Consider the following 16406-nt stretch of genomic DNA (forward strand, 5'->3'; position numbering starts at 1 on the left):
TGTGAAATAATGATGCCAATACAGGAAGGTCCAAGGTAAATGAGAGCCCGGTGAAATTCCTGGAGGCGCAACTCAGGGTGGGGTCTTGGGACGTCAGGAAAGAGGAAGGGAAGGCTGTGGGTCTGGGTGTTTTTTGAGCTATTTGCACCTGAGGATATGGATGAGACCCTCTGCCGTGTGCGAGCCGGCTTGCATGTGTCTGGCATACAGAAGCGCTCAGTGAATGTTGAATAAGTGAACAAATGAGTGAATCAACTAATTTGGGGAAGCTTCTTGTATGCCAAACAACCTGCTAGCACTTTTCATACATTATCTTTAATCCTTAGAACAACCCTGCCAGACAGGTATTTTGACCCCCATTTAACAGGCCAGGAAAGCTGAGGCTGGGAGAGGGGAGGTCCCCTTCCCTATTCAAACCTGGATCTTTGTGATTCCAGAAGTCGTCATTCACCGAAGGGACCAGATTCATCCACCCGTCAAGAATTTATTAAGCACATATTGCGCAGCGCAATGAACATAGTACAACCGCTCTCGATGGCATGGAACAGGCGGAGTACTCCCGGAAGACCAGCTGGGCGGCTGGACTGCGGACACCGTAAGGGCGGGGTTTCTGGCCCGCACCTTCAGGGAATGTAGCTGCCTCTGCCTCATAGTTATGGCTTTGGCTGAGAGAGCACAGCTAGATCGAGGTTGGAGCGCGGTCTAGGGCTCAGATATTACAAATATTGGCCGAGAGAGGGCGCGGTTCCGCAGCTAAAAGCTTGGCCAGGAGACCCTCCGTGCGCCGACTGGCCATCGATGCGCAGGCGCAGAGGACCCAAGGAGCGGCTTAATAATATCTTGCAGAGGGATAATTTGAGAAGAGAGGGCGTGGCTCCGAAAGCGACGCAAACATAGAGGCGTGGTTCAACCAAATCACCCCTCGCCTATTTGTCGCTGCCCCTGAGGGCGTGGTCTGGGTGCTTCTTCTCGGAATGAGGGCGGGCCGAATCGCGTTTTTCCTCCGCGTCGGAGGCGTCGCTTAGGGTGGGCCCTCGAATCGCCGTTCAGCGATTGGCCGCCTCGCTAATGGGTCGTGGCCAGACGGGCCGTCCATCCCCAGTGCGGTCACTTCCTGTGGAGTTTCCCCATCCCTGGGAGGAGGGAGGAGGGGGAAGAAGACGAGGGGGAGGAGGGCGGTCGTTCGGGGTTAGGTTGAGGGGGGGGCGTCGGTCCGTTCTGGGCGGGGGATGACTCACGGCCCATCCCATCTCCCCGACGCCGCCCGCCCGCGCAGTGCTAGCTCCATGGCTTAGCGGAGGAGGAGGCGGTGGCGAGCTGGGGGGAGGGGGGACTCTTATTTTGTTAGGGGGACCGGGCCGAGGCCCGACCGGCCTGGCAGGGCTCACCCGGGGCCGGGCGTCATGTCTCATGCGGCCGAACCAGCTCGGGATGGCGTAGAGGCCAGCGCGGAGGGCCCTCGAGCCGTGTTCGTGCTGTTGGAGGAGCGCAGGCCGGCCGACTCGGCTCAGCTGCTCAGGTGCGGGGCCGCCTGGGGCCGGGAGTGCCGACTGGGGCTCCCAGGGGGCCTGATCTCGGGGGCAGCGGGGGCCCCGGACTGGGATTGGAGGCCCTCGGCCTAGCCTTGGAGGACGTCGGGGCGCCCGTCTTAGGGGGGCACCTAAGGAATCCGGCAGTGGCCTGCTTGGATTGTGGCTTTATTAAAGGAGTCGTGGGAGTGCATTAAGCGGGGTCTGGGTCAGGTTTGGGGAGCCCTTGACTGCGTCTAGAGGGGCCTATTCTGGAGTATCCAGAAACTGGTCTGAGCTGAACTTGGCAGACAGGGTCTCTGATTAGAGGCTTAATTCGGGGATTTTCAGTCGTACATGAGGGGAATGAATTTGAGGGGACACTGTCAGGTGAGGCACTGGTTTTAAGGGAATCCTAGAATCTTTTTCCCTCAGTGTGGGAGAAGGGGTCCTGAGGGACAGAAGTGCTGTCTTGGGAGCTTGGTGCCTCTCAGTGACTGGTTGCTGTGTTTGGGGATAACATGAATCTGGAGGGATTTGGAGGTATCTCAGATATGCTGCCTCGGACCAGCCTTGTGAGTGCGTGTGAATGAACAAGAGAAGCAACATTCAGCAAGACTTGACCAGAATAATCCTTTCCCCCCTGCCCGCCTACCCAGCTGGGGCAGATCCCAAGGATAGTGGAAAAGCCCTCTTCCCACACCTGTTAAGGGCCTGAATGGGAGACAGCCAGCCAGGCAGAGGGTGATGATGTTACCTCTTAGCTCAGAGAAGGCCTCAGACCTTGTTTGGGAACCCAGAGGAGGCTCTTGTTCATGCTGCTACTCGCTCTAGCCTCTCAGCCCTTCCCACTCCCTAGCCCCACACCCCTTTTCTTTTTATCTTCTTTTCGATCTCCGAGCTCCTGGGGGTAATCTTGAATCTGTCCGTAGAGCTGGAACGAGTACAGATTGCACCATCCCTGCCTGGGTGGATCCCCTCTGGCCTCTTCTCATCCTTGCTTTCATCAAGGGGCTTTGCAGCCCCAGCCCTCCCTGCTCACCCCAGTGCCCATCTCTGCCAACTTCTGTGCAATGGGTGTGTAAGCCCTGCGGAGGGGGGGTCTTTGCCTCCTTTGTGCCTGGGATTGTGCTGAGCTCAGTGGCTCCCCCGAGCTTCCTCTTCCCAACTTCCTGGGTGGTTTTAGGGCTCCATCTGAGGGTGAGGAGAGGAAGGAAGACAGATCCTTGGGGAGGGGAGAGGATTCTTGTCAAGTAAAGTCACCAGCAATCTCTCAGCATTCTAAATGTTTAGCTAAATCGAAGGATGCATATTCATCCACGTGTGTGTTAACTGTCCCTTGCTCTCTGGGGCTGAGCAGAGCCTTTTTGTATATCGATTCACCGTCTTCTAATTCCTCTGTAACAACCTAGATCATCGCAGTAGTGGACATAGTTAAAGGGAGGGGTGTATATGGCTTCTTATTTTGTACGCCAGTGGGTGTTGGTGTTGGGGGTGTGTGTGTGTTTTGATCTATCCAAAAAAAAAAAAAAAAAAACAGGAGAAGGCTGGGCAGGCTCCTCCGGTAAGAAAAGATGCTTGTATAAAGTGGATCAACCACCCAAATTCTCCCTCTTGTAAATCCAGTCTGTTGGAGCGAGGGGAAGCCTTTGATATTTCTGTTTTATATTTAGGCATGTGTTGGCATCCCATGAACTCTGGCTGGGGCTGGGACAAACTCATTTGTGAAATGGTAGATCTTTACGTCAAGTGAATTATTCCCAGTTCTCTTTGTGATGCATTCAGTTTGTGTTACAAGGGACTGTTATGCTGAGGGATGCCCCTACTTGCTCTGTGTGTGTGTGTGTGTGTGCACGCGTGCACGTGTACACATATACCTGGGCTCACTTTCAGCTGTAAAGAAAATAGCAGGGGGTTGGCCGGGTGCAGTGGCTCACACCTGTAATCCCAGCACTTTGGGAGGCCGAGGCAGGCGGATCATGAGGTCAGGAGATCCGGGCGCAGTGGCTCACACCTGTAATCCCAGCACTTTGGGAGGCCGAGGCAGGCGGATCATGAGGTCAGGAGATCGAGACCATCCTGGCCAACATGGTGAAACCCCGTCTCTACTAAAAATACAAAAATTAGCCAGACGTGGTGGCATGTGCCTGTAATCCCAGCTACTCGGGAGGCTGAGGCGTGAGAATCGCTTGAACCCAGGAGGCAGAGGTTGCAGTGAGCCGAGATCACACCACTGTACTCCAGCCTGGAGACACAGCGAGACTCTGTCTCAAAAAAAAAAAAAAAAAAGTAGGGGGGTATGGGGGCTGGGAAAACTCTGAATAGGAAGTCAGGAATCTTTCTATAAAGTGAATTGTTATTCCTAAATTGTTTTCCTCAAACCCAGGTTGTTACAGTATGGGGGTTGGGATGGAGGCATTCTTATTATTCTGACTCCTAAGGGACTATGAGTAACACAGTGGGGAAGGGAAAGGGGGGATGGGGGAAGGCAGTGGGAATTCATGGTGGTGTGGTACCCAGCAAGGTGGCCAGATATGAGGGGCTCGTGCCCTCCTCTTCGTTCTCCCCCTCTCTGTCGCTCTCTTTCTCCATCTCAGGGGAGGGCTGGGGAATAAGGTCCTTCATTCAATCACTGACCACCACTCCACCTCCCCCTCAGCCTGAACTCTTTGCTTCCGGAATCCGGGATTGTTGCTGACATAGAATTAGAAAACGTCCTTGATCCTGACAGCTTCTACGAGCTCAAAAGCCAACCCTTACCTCTTCGCTCAAGGTGTGTATGACTTGTCTATCTGATTCCCCTCCCAATTCCTCAGCCCTCCTCTCCCCTCTTGATGGGCAGAGGCCCTCAGTACCAGCCCAACCCATTCTTTCACCAGCCTGCGTTTTCTAGGTGATAAAATTAGAGGCCAGAAAGAGCATGTCACACAGGAAAGTAGGTGGCCAAGCTAGGATTCCAATATCTCTGTCAAGACCTCCACTGCCTGCCCCCAGCCCACCTGCACACCCATTCATATGCAAGTGTTCCAGCCTCCGGTGTTCCAGCCGGCCTGGAGTGCTCAGAGATAGGGAGTGGCCTGCTTAAACTCCTGTCCCCGGGTGGGCAGGGACACGCCTCTAGCCCCAACTCAGTCCCTTCCCACACTACTAGCTCACCCACTCTCAGCCCTTGAGGAGCCCCTGCTGGTCTCTTCTTTCCCCAAGCTTGGAAGTCTAAATGTGCTGAGTCATCGGCCCGGGCTCTGAGAGAGGGGAGGGGAGGTGGAAGAGGGGCAGGAAGAGAGTATTGTGAAATCTCCGAGGTTTTCAAGACTGACTAGCTCCTGGGACCAGAGGCCCAGGCAGGGGAGGAAGAGGAACCTGGGGCTTCTCCTATCACCTGACGTCCACCCCCAGGAGCTCAGAGAGCTTCTCTAGCCTCACATTGGGCTTAGGAGCCCTCTGTATCCACATTCTGCTGCCACAGCCTCAATTCTGCTGCTTCTGCTCTCCTGTAAATAGGACAAACCCCCCCTTGCAGAGCCGAACAATAGCATCTCCACTTAATATGTGAACAGGCTCAAATCTAGGCTTCACCATAAGGACCAAAGTCTAAAACTTCCCCACCAGACTGACCTCCAGTGTGTCCCCCATCAGACTGTGACCCCTGAGAGCCACCACCAAGCCTGGTTACTGTGTCTCTGCTTCTACATTGTGGCCTCGGAAGGCAGAGAACAGGCCTGGTTCCTGTGTCTGCTCCATCACACTAAGACCCTTTAGGCTTGGGATGAGACTTTTAGCTTACCTAAAATATGGCCCCATATTTCCCATTCCACAGCCTCCCAATATCACTGCAGGCCACACCAGCCACCCCAGCTACACTCTCTGCATCGTCTTCTGCAGGGGGCTCCAGGACCCCTGCCATGTCGTCATCTTCTTCATCGAGGGTCTTGCTGCGGCAGCAGCTAATGCGGGCCCAGGCGCAGGAGCAGGAGAGGCGTGAGCGTCGGGAACAGGCCGCTGCGGCTCCCTTCCCCAGTCCTGCACCTGCCTCTCCTGCCATCTCTGTGGTTGGCGTCTCTGGTGGGGGCCACACATTGGGCCGTCCACCCCCTGCTCAGGTGCCCAGGGAGGTGCTCAAGGTAAGGTGAGATCCGGAGGCCCTGGGAGGGGGCTCCTGGTGACTGAGGAGTGATCCTAGGAGCTAGGGATGGCCTCGATGCGCTGGTGATTTGGGGGCAAGGTCTTAGGGGCTCTAAGGAAGGTCCCTGGTACTGATTAAATGATCTGTGTTCGTGTCTCATGTGTTTTGGGTTTCTGAGGTGATCTTGTGAAATTGCGAGGAGTTCTTGGGGGCCATGAGGATGTCTTGGTGGACCGTGGAGGCTCATGAGTGCCCCAAGTGGGCCCTGGCTTTGTAGGAAGAGCTTCATGTGTGTGGGATACATTAGTTCTTTGGCCATTAGGGGGTCTTGGGAAGCATTGTATGGTTCCCAGGTCTATTAGGTGGTGTCAGAGACTAGGTGGGGAATTTTGGGGACTGTGACAGGGTTTTCCAGAAACTAAGAGGGATCATGTCAGTCATGGGTGGATCTTGGCAGCTGTGAAGGATTTCTGAGAAAGAGAGTTTGGGTCCTGGGGGAGACTCGCCAATATTTTTGGGGTGTTCTCAGATTCTGGGCCCAGCTTGTTTGCCTGAGTCTAGGCACTGATGAGTTAGGAGGGTCAGGCTGGGGCTCAGAGTTCACTCCTTTGAGTCCTGTTCTGCCTTGTCCCCTCCCTTTCCTTGTCTACCTTATTTCACAGGTGCAGACCCACCTGGAGAATCCAACGCGCTACCACCTGCAGCAGGCGCGCCGGCAGCAGGTGAAACAGTACCTGTCCACCACACTCGGGCCCAAGCTGGCTTCCCAAGCCCTCACCCCACCGCCGGGGCCCGCAAGTGCCCAGCCACTGCCTGCCCCTGAGGCTGCCCACACTACCGGCCCCACAGGTAGTGCGCCCAACAGCCCCATGGCGTTGCTCACCATCGGGTCCAGCTCAGAGAAGGAGGTAAGAGGCTACAGCCAAACCTCCTCCCACATTCCCCTCCCAAATTCTTCTAAACCTGTATAATATTTACTTCTTTCCCTAGATTGATGATGTCATTGATGAGATCATCAGCCTGGAGTCCAGTTACAATGATGAAATGCTCAGCTATCTGCCCGGAGGCACCACAGGACTGCAGCTCCCCAGCACGGTGAGGCCCTGAGATGGGAGGTTGGTCTGAAAATTAGGGCATTTCTGTATCACCAAGACCATACTCAGGCTGGCTGTGTGTATATGAGATCCTTGCCTTGATTGTGCTAAGATAGAGAGGGAGGCCTTATGACGAGAACAGGGTATGTCAATGCCCTTGGACCTTGTTGGAGTGTGTTGAGAGGTGGGCCATGTAGACTGTGAGAGATACAGGTGGGGAGTTCACCGAGACAGTAGGGCATATCAAGGTGCTTGGGCTTTGCTGTGAGAAGTACCAAGAGATGATAATCTTTTTTATTTTATTTTATTTTTTTTTGAGACGGAGTCTCGCTCTGTCACCCAGGCTGGAGTGCAGTGGCGCGATCTCGGCTCACTGCAACCTCTGCCTCCCAGGTCCAAGCAATTCTCTTACCTCAGCCTCCTGAGTAGCTGGGATTATAGGCACGTGCCACCACACCCAGCTAATTTTTGTATTTTTAGTAGAGACGGGGTTTCATCATGTTGATCAGGCGGGTCTTGAACTCCTGACTTCGTGATCTGCCCTCCTCGGCCTCCCAAAGTACTGGGATTACAGGCATGAGCCACCGCGCCCGGCCGAGATGAGAATCTTATAGCAACTTGAATGTACCAAGAGATTCAGGTCATTGGGACATATACACCAGACCATGTAATGATTGGAGCATTTTGTTTTATTTTTACCTTTTTTTTTCTTTTAAGACAGAGTCTCACTCTGTCGCCCTGGCTGGAGTGCAGCGGTGTGATCTCAGCTCACTGCAACCTCTGCTCGCTGGGTTCAAGTGATTTTCGTGCCTCAGCCTCTCACGTAGCTGGGATTACAGGTGTACGCCACTACGCTTGGCTAATTTTTGTATTTTTAGTAGAGACCGGGTTTCACCCTGTGAGCCAGGCTGGTCTTGAACTCCTGACTTCAAGTGATCCACCTGCCTTGGCCTCCCAAAGTGCTGGAATTACAGGTGTGAGCCACCACGCCCGGCCTTGAAGCATAACAAAAGTCTTCAAACTTGCTGTGGGTTATAACAAGTAGTTGGATCTCGTAGTGATTGGAATATAACAAGTGAACTGTGCCAGGAGGCAGAGTCCTTCTAGTCAGTAGATAAAACTTTCTAGAGCAAGGGATGTACCATTGTAACATTCTGGTTTTGAACACTCCAAGAGTCTCATAACTTGCTTTATTATATTTATTTATTTATTTTTTGAGACGAAGTCTTGCTCTGTCACCCAGGCTGGAGCGCAATGGTGCTATCTCGGCTCACTGGAACCTCTGCCTACCAAGTTCAAGCGATTCTCTTGCCTCAGCCTCCTGAGTAACTGGGACTACAGGCGCATGCCCCCATGCCTGGCTAATTTTTGTATTTTTAGTAGAGACGGGGTTTCACCGTGTTACCCAGGATGGTCTCAATCTCCTGACTTTGTGATCTGCCTGCCTCGGCCTCCCAAAGTGCTGGGATTACAGGCATGAGCCACCATGCCTGGCCTAACTTGCTTTACTTACTTACTTACTTATTTATTTATTTATTTATTTATTTATTTTTTAATTTAATTTTTTTTTTTTTTGAGATGGAGTTTCGCTCTCCTTGTCCAGGCTGGAATGCAATGGTGCGATCTCTGCTCATTGCACCCTCTGCCTCCTGGGTTCAAGCAATTCTCCTGCCTTAGCCTCCCAAGTAGCCGAGATTACAGGTGCCCGCCAGCACGCCTGGCTAATTTTTGTATTTTAGTAGAGATGGGGTTTCACTATGTTGGTCAGGCTGGTCTCGAACTCCTGACCTCAGGTGATCCACCCACCTCGGCCTCCCAAAGTTCTCGGATTACAGGCTTGAGCCACTGTGCCTGGCCTATTTATTTTTGAGACAGGGCCTTGCTCTGTCACCCAGGCTGGAGTGCAGTGGTGTAATCCTGGATCACTGCAGCCTCCACTTTCCAGGCTCAAGTGATCCTCCCACCTCAGCCTCCCAAGTAGCTGGGACCATAGGCTTGTGTCACCATGCCTGGCTAATTTTTTGTATTTTTAGTAGAGACAGGGTCTCACTATGTTGCCCAGGCTGGTCTCGAACTCCTGAGCTCAAGCCATCCACCCACCTCGGCCTCCCAAAGTGCTGGGATTACAGACATAGCCACCATGCTTGGTCTCATAACTTGCTTTAGAGCATACCAAGTGGCTGTAGTTTTGCTTTTCTCCAACTTATCAATAGGATGGAAGCATGTATAAAAATGAGACTAATTTATCAGAACTTTTTATTGATTTGGACACAGCTAGAGATTGGGACCTTATGTCCACCAGACTGGAAGTGGGTTCAAGAAATTAAAACTCAGCCAGGCGCGGTGGCTGACACCTGTAATCCCAGCATTTTGGGAGGCTGAGGCGGGCAGATCACAAGGTCAGGAGATCGAGACCATCCTGGCTAACACAGTGAAACCCCTTCTCTACTAAAAATACGAAAAAATTAGCCGGGCGTGGTGGCGGGCGCCTGTAGTCCCAGCTACTCGGGAGGCTGAGGCAGGAGAATGGCGTGAACCTGGGAGGCAGAGCTTACAGTGAGCCGAGATTACGCCACTGCCCTCTAGCCTGGGTGACAGAATGATACTCCATCTCAAAAAAAAAAAAAAAAAAAAGAGAGATTAAAACTCATGAAGAAGTGGGATTTGGATATACTTTATTTTATTTTTATTTATGTATTTATGTATGTATGTATGTATGTATGTATGTATTTATTTATTTTGAGATGGAGTCTCGCTCTGTTGCCCAGGCTGGAGTGCAGTGGGGTGATCTTGGCTCACTGCAACCTCCACCTCCTGGGTTCAAGCAACTCTCCTGTTTCAGCCTCTCAAGTAGTTGGGACTACAGGTGCAGGCCACCACGCCCGGCTAATTTTTTTTGTTGTTTTGTATTTTTAGTAGAGATGGAGTTTCACCGTGTTGGCCAGGCTGGTCACGAACTCCTGACCTCAAGTGATCCGCCCGCCTCGGCCTCCCAAAGTGCTGGGATTACAGGCGTGAGCCACCGCACCTGGCCCTGGGTATACTTCAGATTGGTGTGCTTCTCTGGAGTATATCCAGGAAAGTGTGAAGGAGAGAAAAAAAAAAAAACTAGGCTGACACAAAGCAGTGCTAATTGAATAGTTGGATAAGAATCTCCTGAGAGAACAGAATGTGCAGGAAGATACTGGAGTCAGGACCTTGGTCCACAGCAGCAGGAGACCCTGATGTGGAAGATGGTACAACTTGATCAGAGTGGAAGATGGTACAACTTGATCAGAGTGAAAGACTGGAGATTAGGTTGGAATTCTCCAGAAGGCCAGATTTTGGATAGAATGTTGTCATGACAATTTACCAAGGTCGGAGAAGATTGGGTTGGAGTGTTCCAAGAATGCTGGATTGGAATGTTGTGCTGGGAGGAGCTAACGGACTGGAATGTCACATCAGAGTCGACAAAGACCTGAGAAGGGTGGTTTTCCAGCATTTCTTCTCAGAGCCAGCCCCAGGGTTTGGGAAAGGGGCTTTAGAGGTCACTGAGGGATATGAGGGACTGGAGGAAGTGATAAGCAGGCCAGGCAGGCTCCAGTCTCCCAGCGAAGCAAGGTAGGTCCGGATTGCTCTGTCCTCCCTGTTTGGTCGTCATGTGAATTTGCCTTGAAGGAGAAGCAAGGGTTCTGGTGCTGAGTCAGCCAGTCCTTGCATTAGAGGGTGCCCCATCTTTGGGATATGTGGAAGCTCAGGAACCTGGTTCTGAGGAGGAGCCAAGCCTGGGGTTTGTTCCCAACTGGTGGGTCTCTGCCCTCTCTGCCCCCAGCTGCCTGTGTCAGGGAATCTGCTTGATGTGTACAGTAGTCAAGGCGTGGCCACACCAGCCATCACTGTCAGCAACTCCTGCCCAGCTGAGCTGCCCAACATCAAACGGGAGATCTCTGGTAGGTGATAGGGTCTTGGCCCCATGGCCCTACACTTTACCCCAGGTGAGCCCTGTGCCTACCAGGTCTAGAGATGGGCCTGATTCTGAGGGGAATGGTTTGGACATACGGAAATGCGGGCTGTTTGTCCTCTTTCCCCATATGGCTTGTGGTCTTGCTTTCACCCCACTTCTCACTTCCTCTCATCTTGGATTTAACAACCAGCCTATCACCATGGCTTAAAATAGTAAAAAGAAGGCACTTTTTAAAAAAGGCATTTCCCCTGCTTTTGGCTACCAAACCCTACCTTAGCATCTGCATGTGTTCCTTGCCTTCCTGTGCCCAGAGGCCCTGATCACTCCACTCTTTTCCAGAGACCGAGGCAAAGGCCCTTTTGAAGGAACGGCAGAAGAAAGACAATCACAACCTAAGTAAGCCAGAGAGCGTGTGCATTGCCCGGGTGCTGTGCAGGCCTGCCTCACCCCGAGTCCTGGCCCCCCATGGGGAACTCCTTCCCTGCAACAGCCTCCCAACTCCCTACTTTCTGTCTTTTCCATTTTTGGCTAATTGACAACTCTTTCTCCCACTCTTTCTTCCTCTCCTCCCCTCTCCAAAGTTGAGCGTCGCAGGCGATTCAACATTAACGACAGGATCAAGGAACTGGGCACTCTCATCCCTAAGTCCAGTGACCCGTGAGTCTGGGCTGGGACCCTCAAGCCAGCGGGAGGTGGGGCAGGCGTCCCATGCTACTAAAATTGTGCCTTGGTGGACTCACCAGGCAGTCTCGGCCCAGGCATTTCTCCTCTGTCTGGTTCTTTCTCAGCCTGAACAGGGTTGTAGACCCTCACTGTGTCAGCACCTAAAATTTTAGGCACATAATGTTATGGTCTGTGCCCCATCTGGTCCCCATAGGATATATGCACCTACTTTGCTGTTCACTTAGTACTTCCTTTTTTTTGAGATGGAGTCTCACTCTGTCACCCAGGCTGGAGTGCAGTGGTTCAATGGTACTTCCTTTATTTATTCAAGATTTATTTATTGGCCGGGTGTGGTGGCTCATGCCTGTAATCCCAGCACTTTGGGAGGCCGAGGTGGGTGGATCACCTAAGGTCAGGAGTTTCAGACTAGCCTGGCCAACATGATGAAACCCCGTCTCTACTAAAAAATACAAAAATTAGCCAGGTGCAGTGGCTCACACCTGTAATCCTGGCACTTTGAGAGGCCAATGCAGGCGGATCACGAGGTCAGGAGTTGAAGGCCAACAGGGTGAAACCCTGTCTCCACTAAAAATACAAAAAATTTAGCTGGGCGTGGTGGCACGCACCTGTAATCCCTGCAACTCGGGATGCTGAGGCAGGAGAATCGCTTGAACCCGGGAGGCAGAGGTTGCAGTGTGCCAATATGGTGCCACTGCACTCCAGCCTGGGTGACAGAGCAAGACTTTGTCTCAAACAAAAAAAAAAAAGGTGGCCGGGCGCAGTGGCTCACACCTGTAATCCCAACACTTTGGGAGGCTGAGGCGGGTGGATCACAAGGTCAGGAGATCGAGACCATCCTGCCCAACATGGTGAAACCCCATCTCTATTAAAAATACAAAAATTAGCGGGGCGTGGTGGTGGGCACCTATAATCCCAGCACTTGGGGAGGCCGAGACGGGTGGATCACCTGAGGTCAGGAGTTCGAGACCAGCTTGGCCAACATGGTGAAACCCCGTCTCTACAAAAAATACAAAAAAAATTAGCCGGGCGTGGTGGCATAGGCCTGCAATCTCAGCTACTCAGAAGGCTGAGGCAGGAGAATTGCTTGAACCCGAGAGGTGGAGATTGTAGTGAGCCAAGATTGTGCCACTGCACTCCAGCCTGGGTGACAGAGCGAGACTCCATCCCCCACCCCCACCCCCCCAAAAAAAAGGAAAAGGGAAAGATTTATTTATTGAGCCTCTGGTTTGTGCCAGGTACCATATTAGGCCCTAAAGATACCAGAGGGAGCAAAACAGACCTCATGAAACTGATGTTTTAGTGGGGGCAGACAAATAGTAAATAAGTAAACATCCATGAGATCCATTATGATGAGTATTATGAGAAGAATAAAGACTGGAAGGAAAATGGGAGAATGTTGGGGAGGGTTAGTTTGGGGTAAGGAAGGTGATGACAGGGCAGGCCCCAACTGACAAGGAAACGTTTGAATAAAGAGCCTAAGGAGGCAAGGCGGGGAGCCGCATGGGTGTCTGGGGGTAAGAGTATGCAAGGCAGAAGGCACGGCTGGGATTGATGCCCTGAGATGGGAATGGTTTTCCATATTCTAAGAGCACTGAGAGACCAATGTGGCTGTAGTGAGATCAATCAGAGGGACATAGGGAAGAGAGGAATCCTAAGGGGTCAGGTCAGAGACGGCTTCCAGGGTTTGGAGTGCGATGGGGCACCATTGGAAGATTCCAGGCGGGAAGTTTTCCTCTGGGTACTCCATACCTTTGAAGGACCCCAGCCTCAAGTTCTAAGCATGTGGTGGGAGGCTCCCACCTGGTGCAATCCCCACCTCAGCTCCTGAGAAACCCCTCATGTGGCATTTCCTGCTTGCCTCCCACTTGGGCCCCACAGGGAGATGCGCTGGAACAAGGGCACCATCCTGAAGGCTTCTGTGGATTATATCCGCAAGCTGCAGAAGGAGCAGCAGCGCTCCAAAGACCTGGAGAGCCGGCAGCGATCCCTGGAGCAGGCCAACCGCAGCCTGCAGCTCCGAATTCAGGTTTGAAAAGAAGAGATGGTGGTGGGGGAAGCGGGGGGAGAGCTTCCTGCAGGTGGAGGCAGAGAGAGAGCAGGCCAGGGTTTCCCTTCCTGGCATACTTGGGGGATCCCCGGGCTTCCCAACTCACACGATGATGATAGTGATAATGATAAATAATAATCACAATATTAACAAGGATAATAATATTGCTAACGTACATAGCATTTATCTTGTGCTCTGTACTATGACAAGAGCGTTATATCCACTAACTTATTCAATCCTCAGAATTCTATGAGATAGGGGCCATTTTTTATTTATTTATTTATTTTTGAGATGGATTTTCGCTCTTGTTGCCCAGGCTGGAGTGCAATGGCGCAATCTCGGCTCACCGCAACCTCTGCCTCCCGGGTTCAAGCAATTCTCCTGTCTTATCCTCCTGAGTAGCTAGGATTATAGGCATGCACCACCACACTCAGCTAATTTTTGTATTTTTAGTAGAGACGGGGTTTCTCCATGTTGGTCAAGCTGGTCTCGAACTCCCGACCTCAGGTGATCCACCTGCCTCGGCCTCCCAAAGTGATTACAGGCGTGAGCCACCGCGCCCAGCCTAGGGGCCATTATTATATACCCACTTTACAGTTTGCGACTCTGAAGCTTCAGAGATGTTAAGCACCTTGCCTAAAGTTTTGCAACTAGTGAGTAGCAGAAGCTGAATTCCAACCCAGGGAACCTACCCTTTTCAACCTTTACACTCCTCTGCCTCTGAGGGACTCTGAACCCTACTTATCCTGCACCCAACCCCCATTTTTTACAGGAACTAGAACTGCAGGCCCAGATCCATGGCCTGCCGGTACCTCCCACTCCAGGGCTGCTCTCCCTGGCCACGACTTCGGCTTCTGACAGCCTCAAGCCAGAGCAGCTGGACATTGAGGAGGAGGGCAGGCCAGGCACAGCAACGTTCCATGTAGGGGGGGGACCTGCCCAGAATGCTCCCCATCAGCAGCCCCCCGCACCACCCTCAGATGCCCTTCTGGACCTGCACTTTCCCAGCGACCACCTGGGGGACCTGGGAGACCCCTTCCACCTGGGGCTGGAGGACATTCTGATGGAGGAGGAGGAGGGGGTGGTGGGAGGACTGTCGGGGGGTGCCCTGTCCCCACTGCGGGCTGCCTCTGATCCCCTGCTTTCTTCAGTGTCCCCTGCTGTCTCCAAGGCCAGCAGCCGCCGCAGCAGCTTCAGCATGGAGGAGGAGTCCTGATCAGGCCTCACCCCTCCCCTGGGACTTCCCTACCCAGGAAAGGAGGACCAGTCAGGATGAGGCCCCGCCTTTTCCCCCACCCTCCCATGAGACTGCCCTGCCCAGGTATTCTGGGGGAAGAGGAGATGTGATCAGGCCCCACCCCGTAATCAGGCAAGGAGGAGGAGTCAGATGAGGTCCTGCACCTTCCCCAAAGGAACTGCCCAGTGCAGGTATTTCAGAAGGAGAAGGCTGGAGAAGGACATGAGATCAGGGCCTGCCCCCTGGGGATCACAGCCTCACCCCTGCCCCCGTGGGACTCATCCTTGCCCAGGTGAGGGAAGGAGACAGGATGAGGTCTCGCCCCTGTCCCCTAGGGACTGTCCTAGCCAGGTCTCCTGGGAAAGGGAGATGTCAGGATGTTGCTCCATCCTTTGTCTTGGAACCACCAGTCTAGTCCATCCTGGCACAGAAGAGGAGTCAAGTAATGGAGGTCCCAGCCCTGGGGGTTTAAGTTCTGCCCCTTCCCCATGAACCCTGCCCTGCTCTGCCCAGGCAAGGAACAGAAGTGAGGATAAGACCTGGCCCCTTCCCCTGGGAACTCTCCTGGCCTTCTAGGAATGGAGGAGCCAGGCCCCACCCCTTCCCTATAGGAACAGCCCAGCACAGGCATTTCAGGTGTGGAAGAATCAGTAGGACCAGGCCACCGCTAGTGCTTGTGGAGATCACAGCCCCACCCTTGTCCCTCAGCAACATCCCATCTAAGCATTCCACACTGCAGGGAGGAGTGGTACTTAAGCTCCCCCGCCTTAACCTGGGACCAACCTGACCTAACCTAGGAGGGCTCTGAGCCAACCTTGCTCTTGGGGAAGGGGACAGATGATGAAATTTCATGGATGAATTTTCCAGACCTATATCTGGAGTGAGAGGCCCCCACCCTTGGGCAGAGTCCTGCCTTCTTCCTTGAGGGGCAGTTTGGGAAGGTGATGGGTATTAGTGGGGGACTGAGTTCAGGTTACCAGAACCAGTACCTCAGTATTCTTTTTCAACATGTAGGGCAAGAGGATGAAGGAAGGGGCTATCCTGGGAGCTCCCCAGCCCAGGAAAAACTGGAAGCCTTCCCCCAGCAAGGCAGAGGCTTGGAGGAGGGTTTTAAAAGCATATTGTACCCCCTCATTTGTTTATCTGATTTTTTTATTGCTCCGCATACTGAGAATCTAGGCCACCCCAACCTCTGTTCCTCACCCAGTTCTTCATTTGGAGGAATCACCCCATTTCAGAGTTATCAAGAGACACTCCCCCCTCCATTCCCACCCCTCATACCTACACCCAAGGTTGTCAGCTTTGGATTGCTGGGGCCAGGCCCCAGGGAGGGTATACTGAGGGGTCTATAGGTTTGTGATTAAAATAATAAAAGCTAGGCGTGTTTGATGCGCTTTTAACTTTGGCAAAGAGTCTCCTGTCCTTGTTTTTCACTGTGCAGTGAACATAGCCCATGCAGGCCAAGAGGGATAAAAGTCCTTGGGAGAAACAGATTCCAGAAGGATGGATAAAAGAATTTAGAAAGGAAGAGGGCATGGAGGAAGACAATATGCAAACAAAAGACATTAGTCCTTTTAAAGACCAATCACCAGGCACAATTTTAACTGCTGCAAGTGTTTCATCTAATTTATTTCTCTAAAGGGATGTTAGTCAGAACATGCTGCTTCTTACTTCCATTTGGTCTTTGAAGAAGCTGAGGAATAGAATTGAACTGTTCTGAAGATATGCAAGCCTGTAAATGGGTGAGGCGGTAAAACAGTAAAGTCAGGT

General features: G+C 52.5%; 1 protein-coding gene across 2 annotated transcripts; it reads left to right on the forward strand.

Moving 5' to 3' along the window:
* The first annotated feature begins 1111 nt into the window (after positions 1–1111).
* TFE3 (transcription factor binding to IGHM enhancer 3) lies at positions 1112–16046 on the forward strand. 2 transcript variants are annotated; one of them, XM_003276845.3, is made up of 10 exons: positions 1112–1519; positions 4168–4281; positions 5326–5629; positions 6294–6539; positions 6622–6726; positions 10537–10654; positions 11008–11064; positions 11250–11325; positions 13231–13378; positions 14172–16046. In XM_003276845.3, the coding sequence occupies exons 1-10, from the start codon at positions 1404–1406 to the stop codon at positions 14613–14615; spliced, it is 1728 nt and encodes a 575-aa protein (XP_003276893.1). In that variant the 5' UTR covers positions 1112–1403; the 3' UTR covers positions 14616–16046. The 2 variants fall into 2 exon arrangements, with proteins under 2 accessions (XP_003276893.1, XP_012354314.1); XM_012498860.2 differs by having other exon boundaries at positions 1140–1519; positions 5391–5629.
* The last annotated feature ends 360 nt before the right edge of the window (positions 16047–16406 follow it).

The sequence above is a fragment of the Nomascus leucogenys genome, chromosome X (assembly GCF_006542625.1).
Source record: "Nomascus leucogenys isolate Asia chromosome X, Asia_NLE_v1, whole genome shotgun sequence".
Classification (NCBI taxonomy): domain Eukaryota; kingdom Metazoa; phylum Chordata; class Mammalia; order Primates; family Hylobatidae; genus Nomascus; species Nomascus leucogenys.

What these genes read in the sequence shown, in the direction of transcription:
- TFE3 (XM_003276845.3), top strand. Translation starts at nt 1,404, where the DNA reads ATGTCTCATGCGGCCGAACCAGCTCGGGATGGCGTAGAGGCCAGCGCG. An exon ending in TGCCCAGGGAGGTGCTCAAG is followed by an intron (nt 5,630 to 6,293) that starts GTAAGGTGAGAT and finishes CTTATTTCACAG; the next exon opens with GTGCAGACCCACCTGGAGAA. An exon ending in ATCCCTAAGTCCAGTGACCC is followed by an intron (nt 11,326 to 13,230) that starts GTGAGTCTGGGC and finishes TGGGCCCCACAG; the next exon opens with GGAGATGCGCTGGAACAAGG.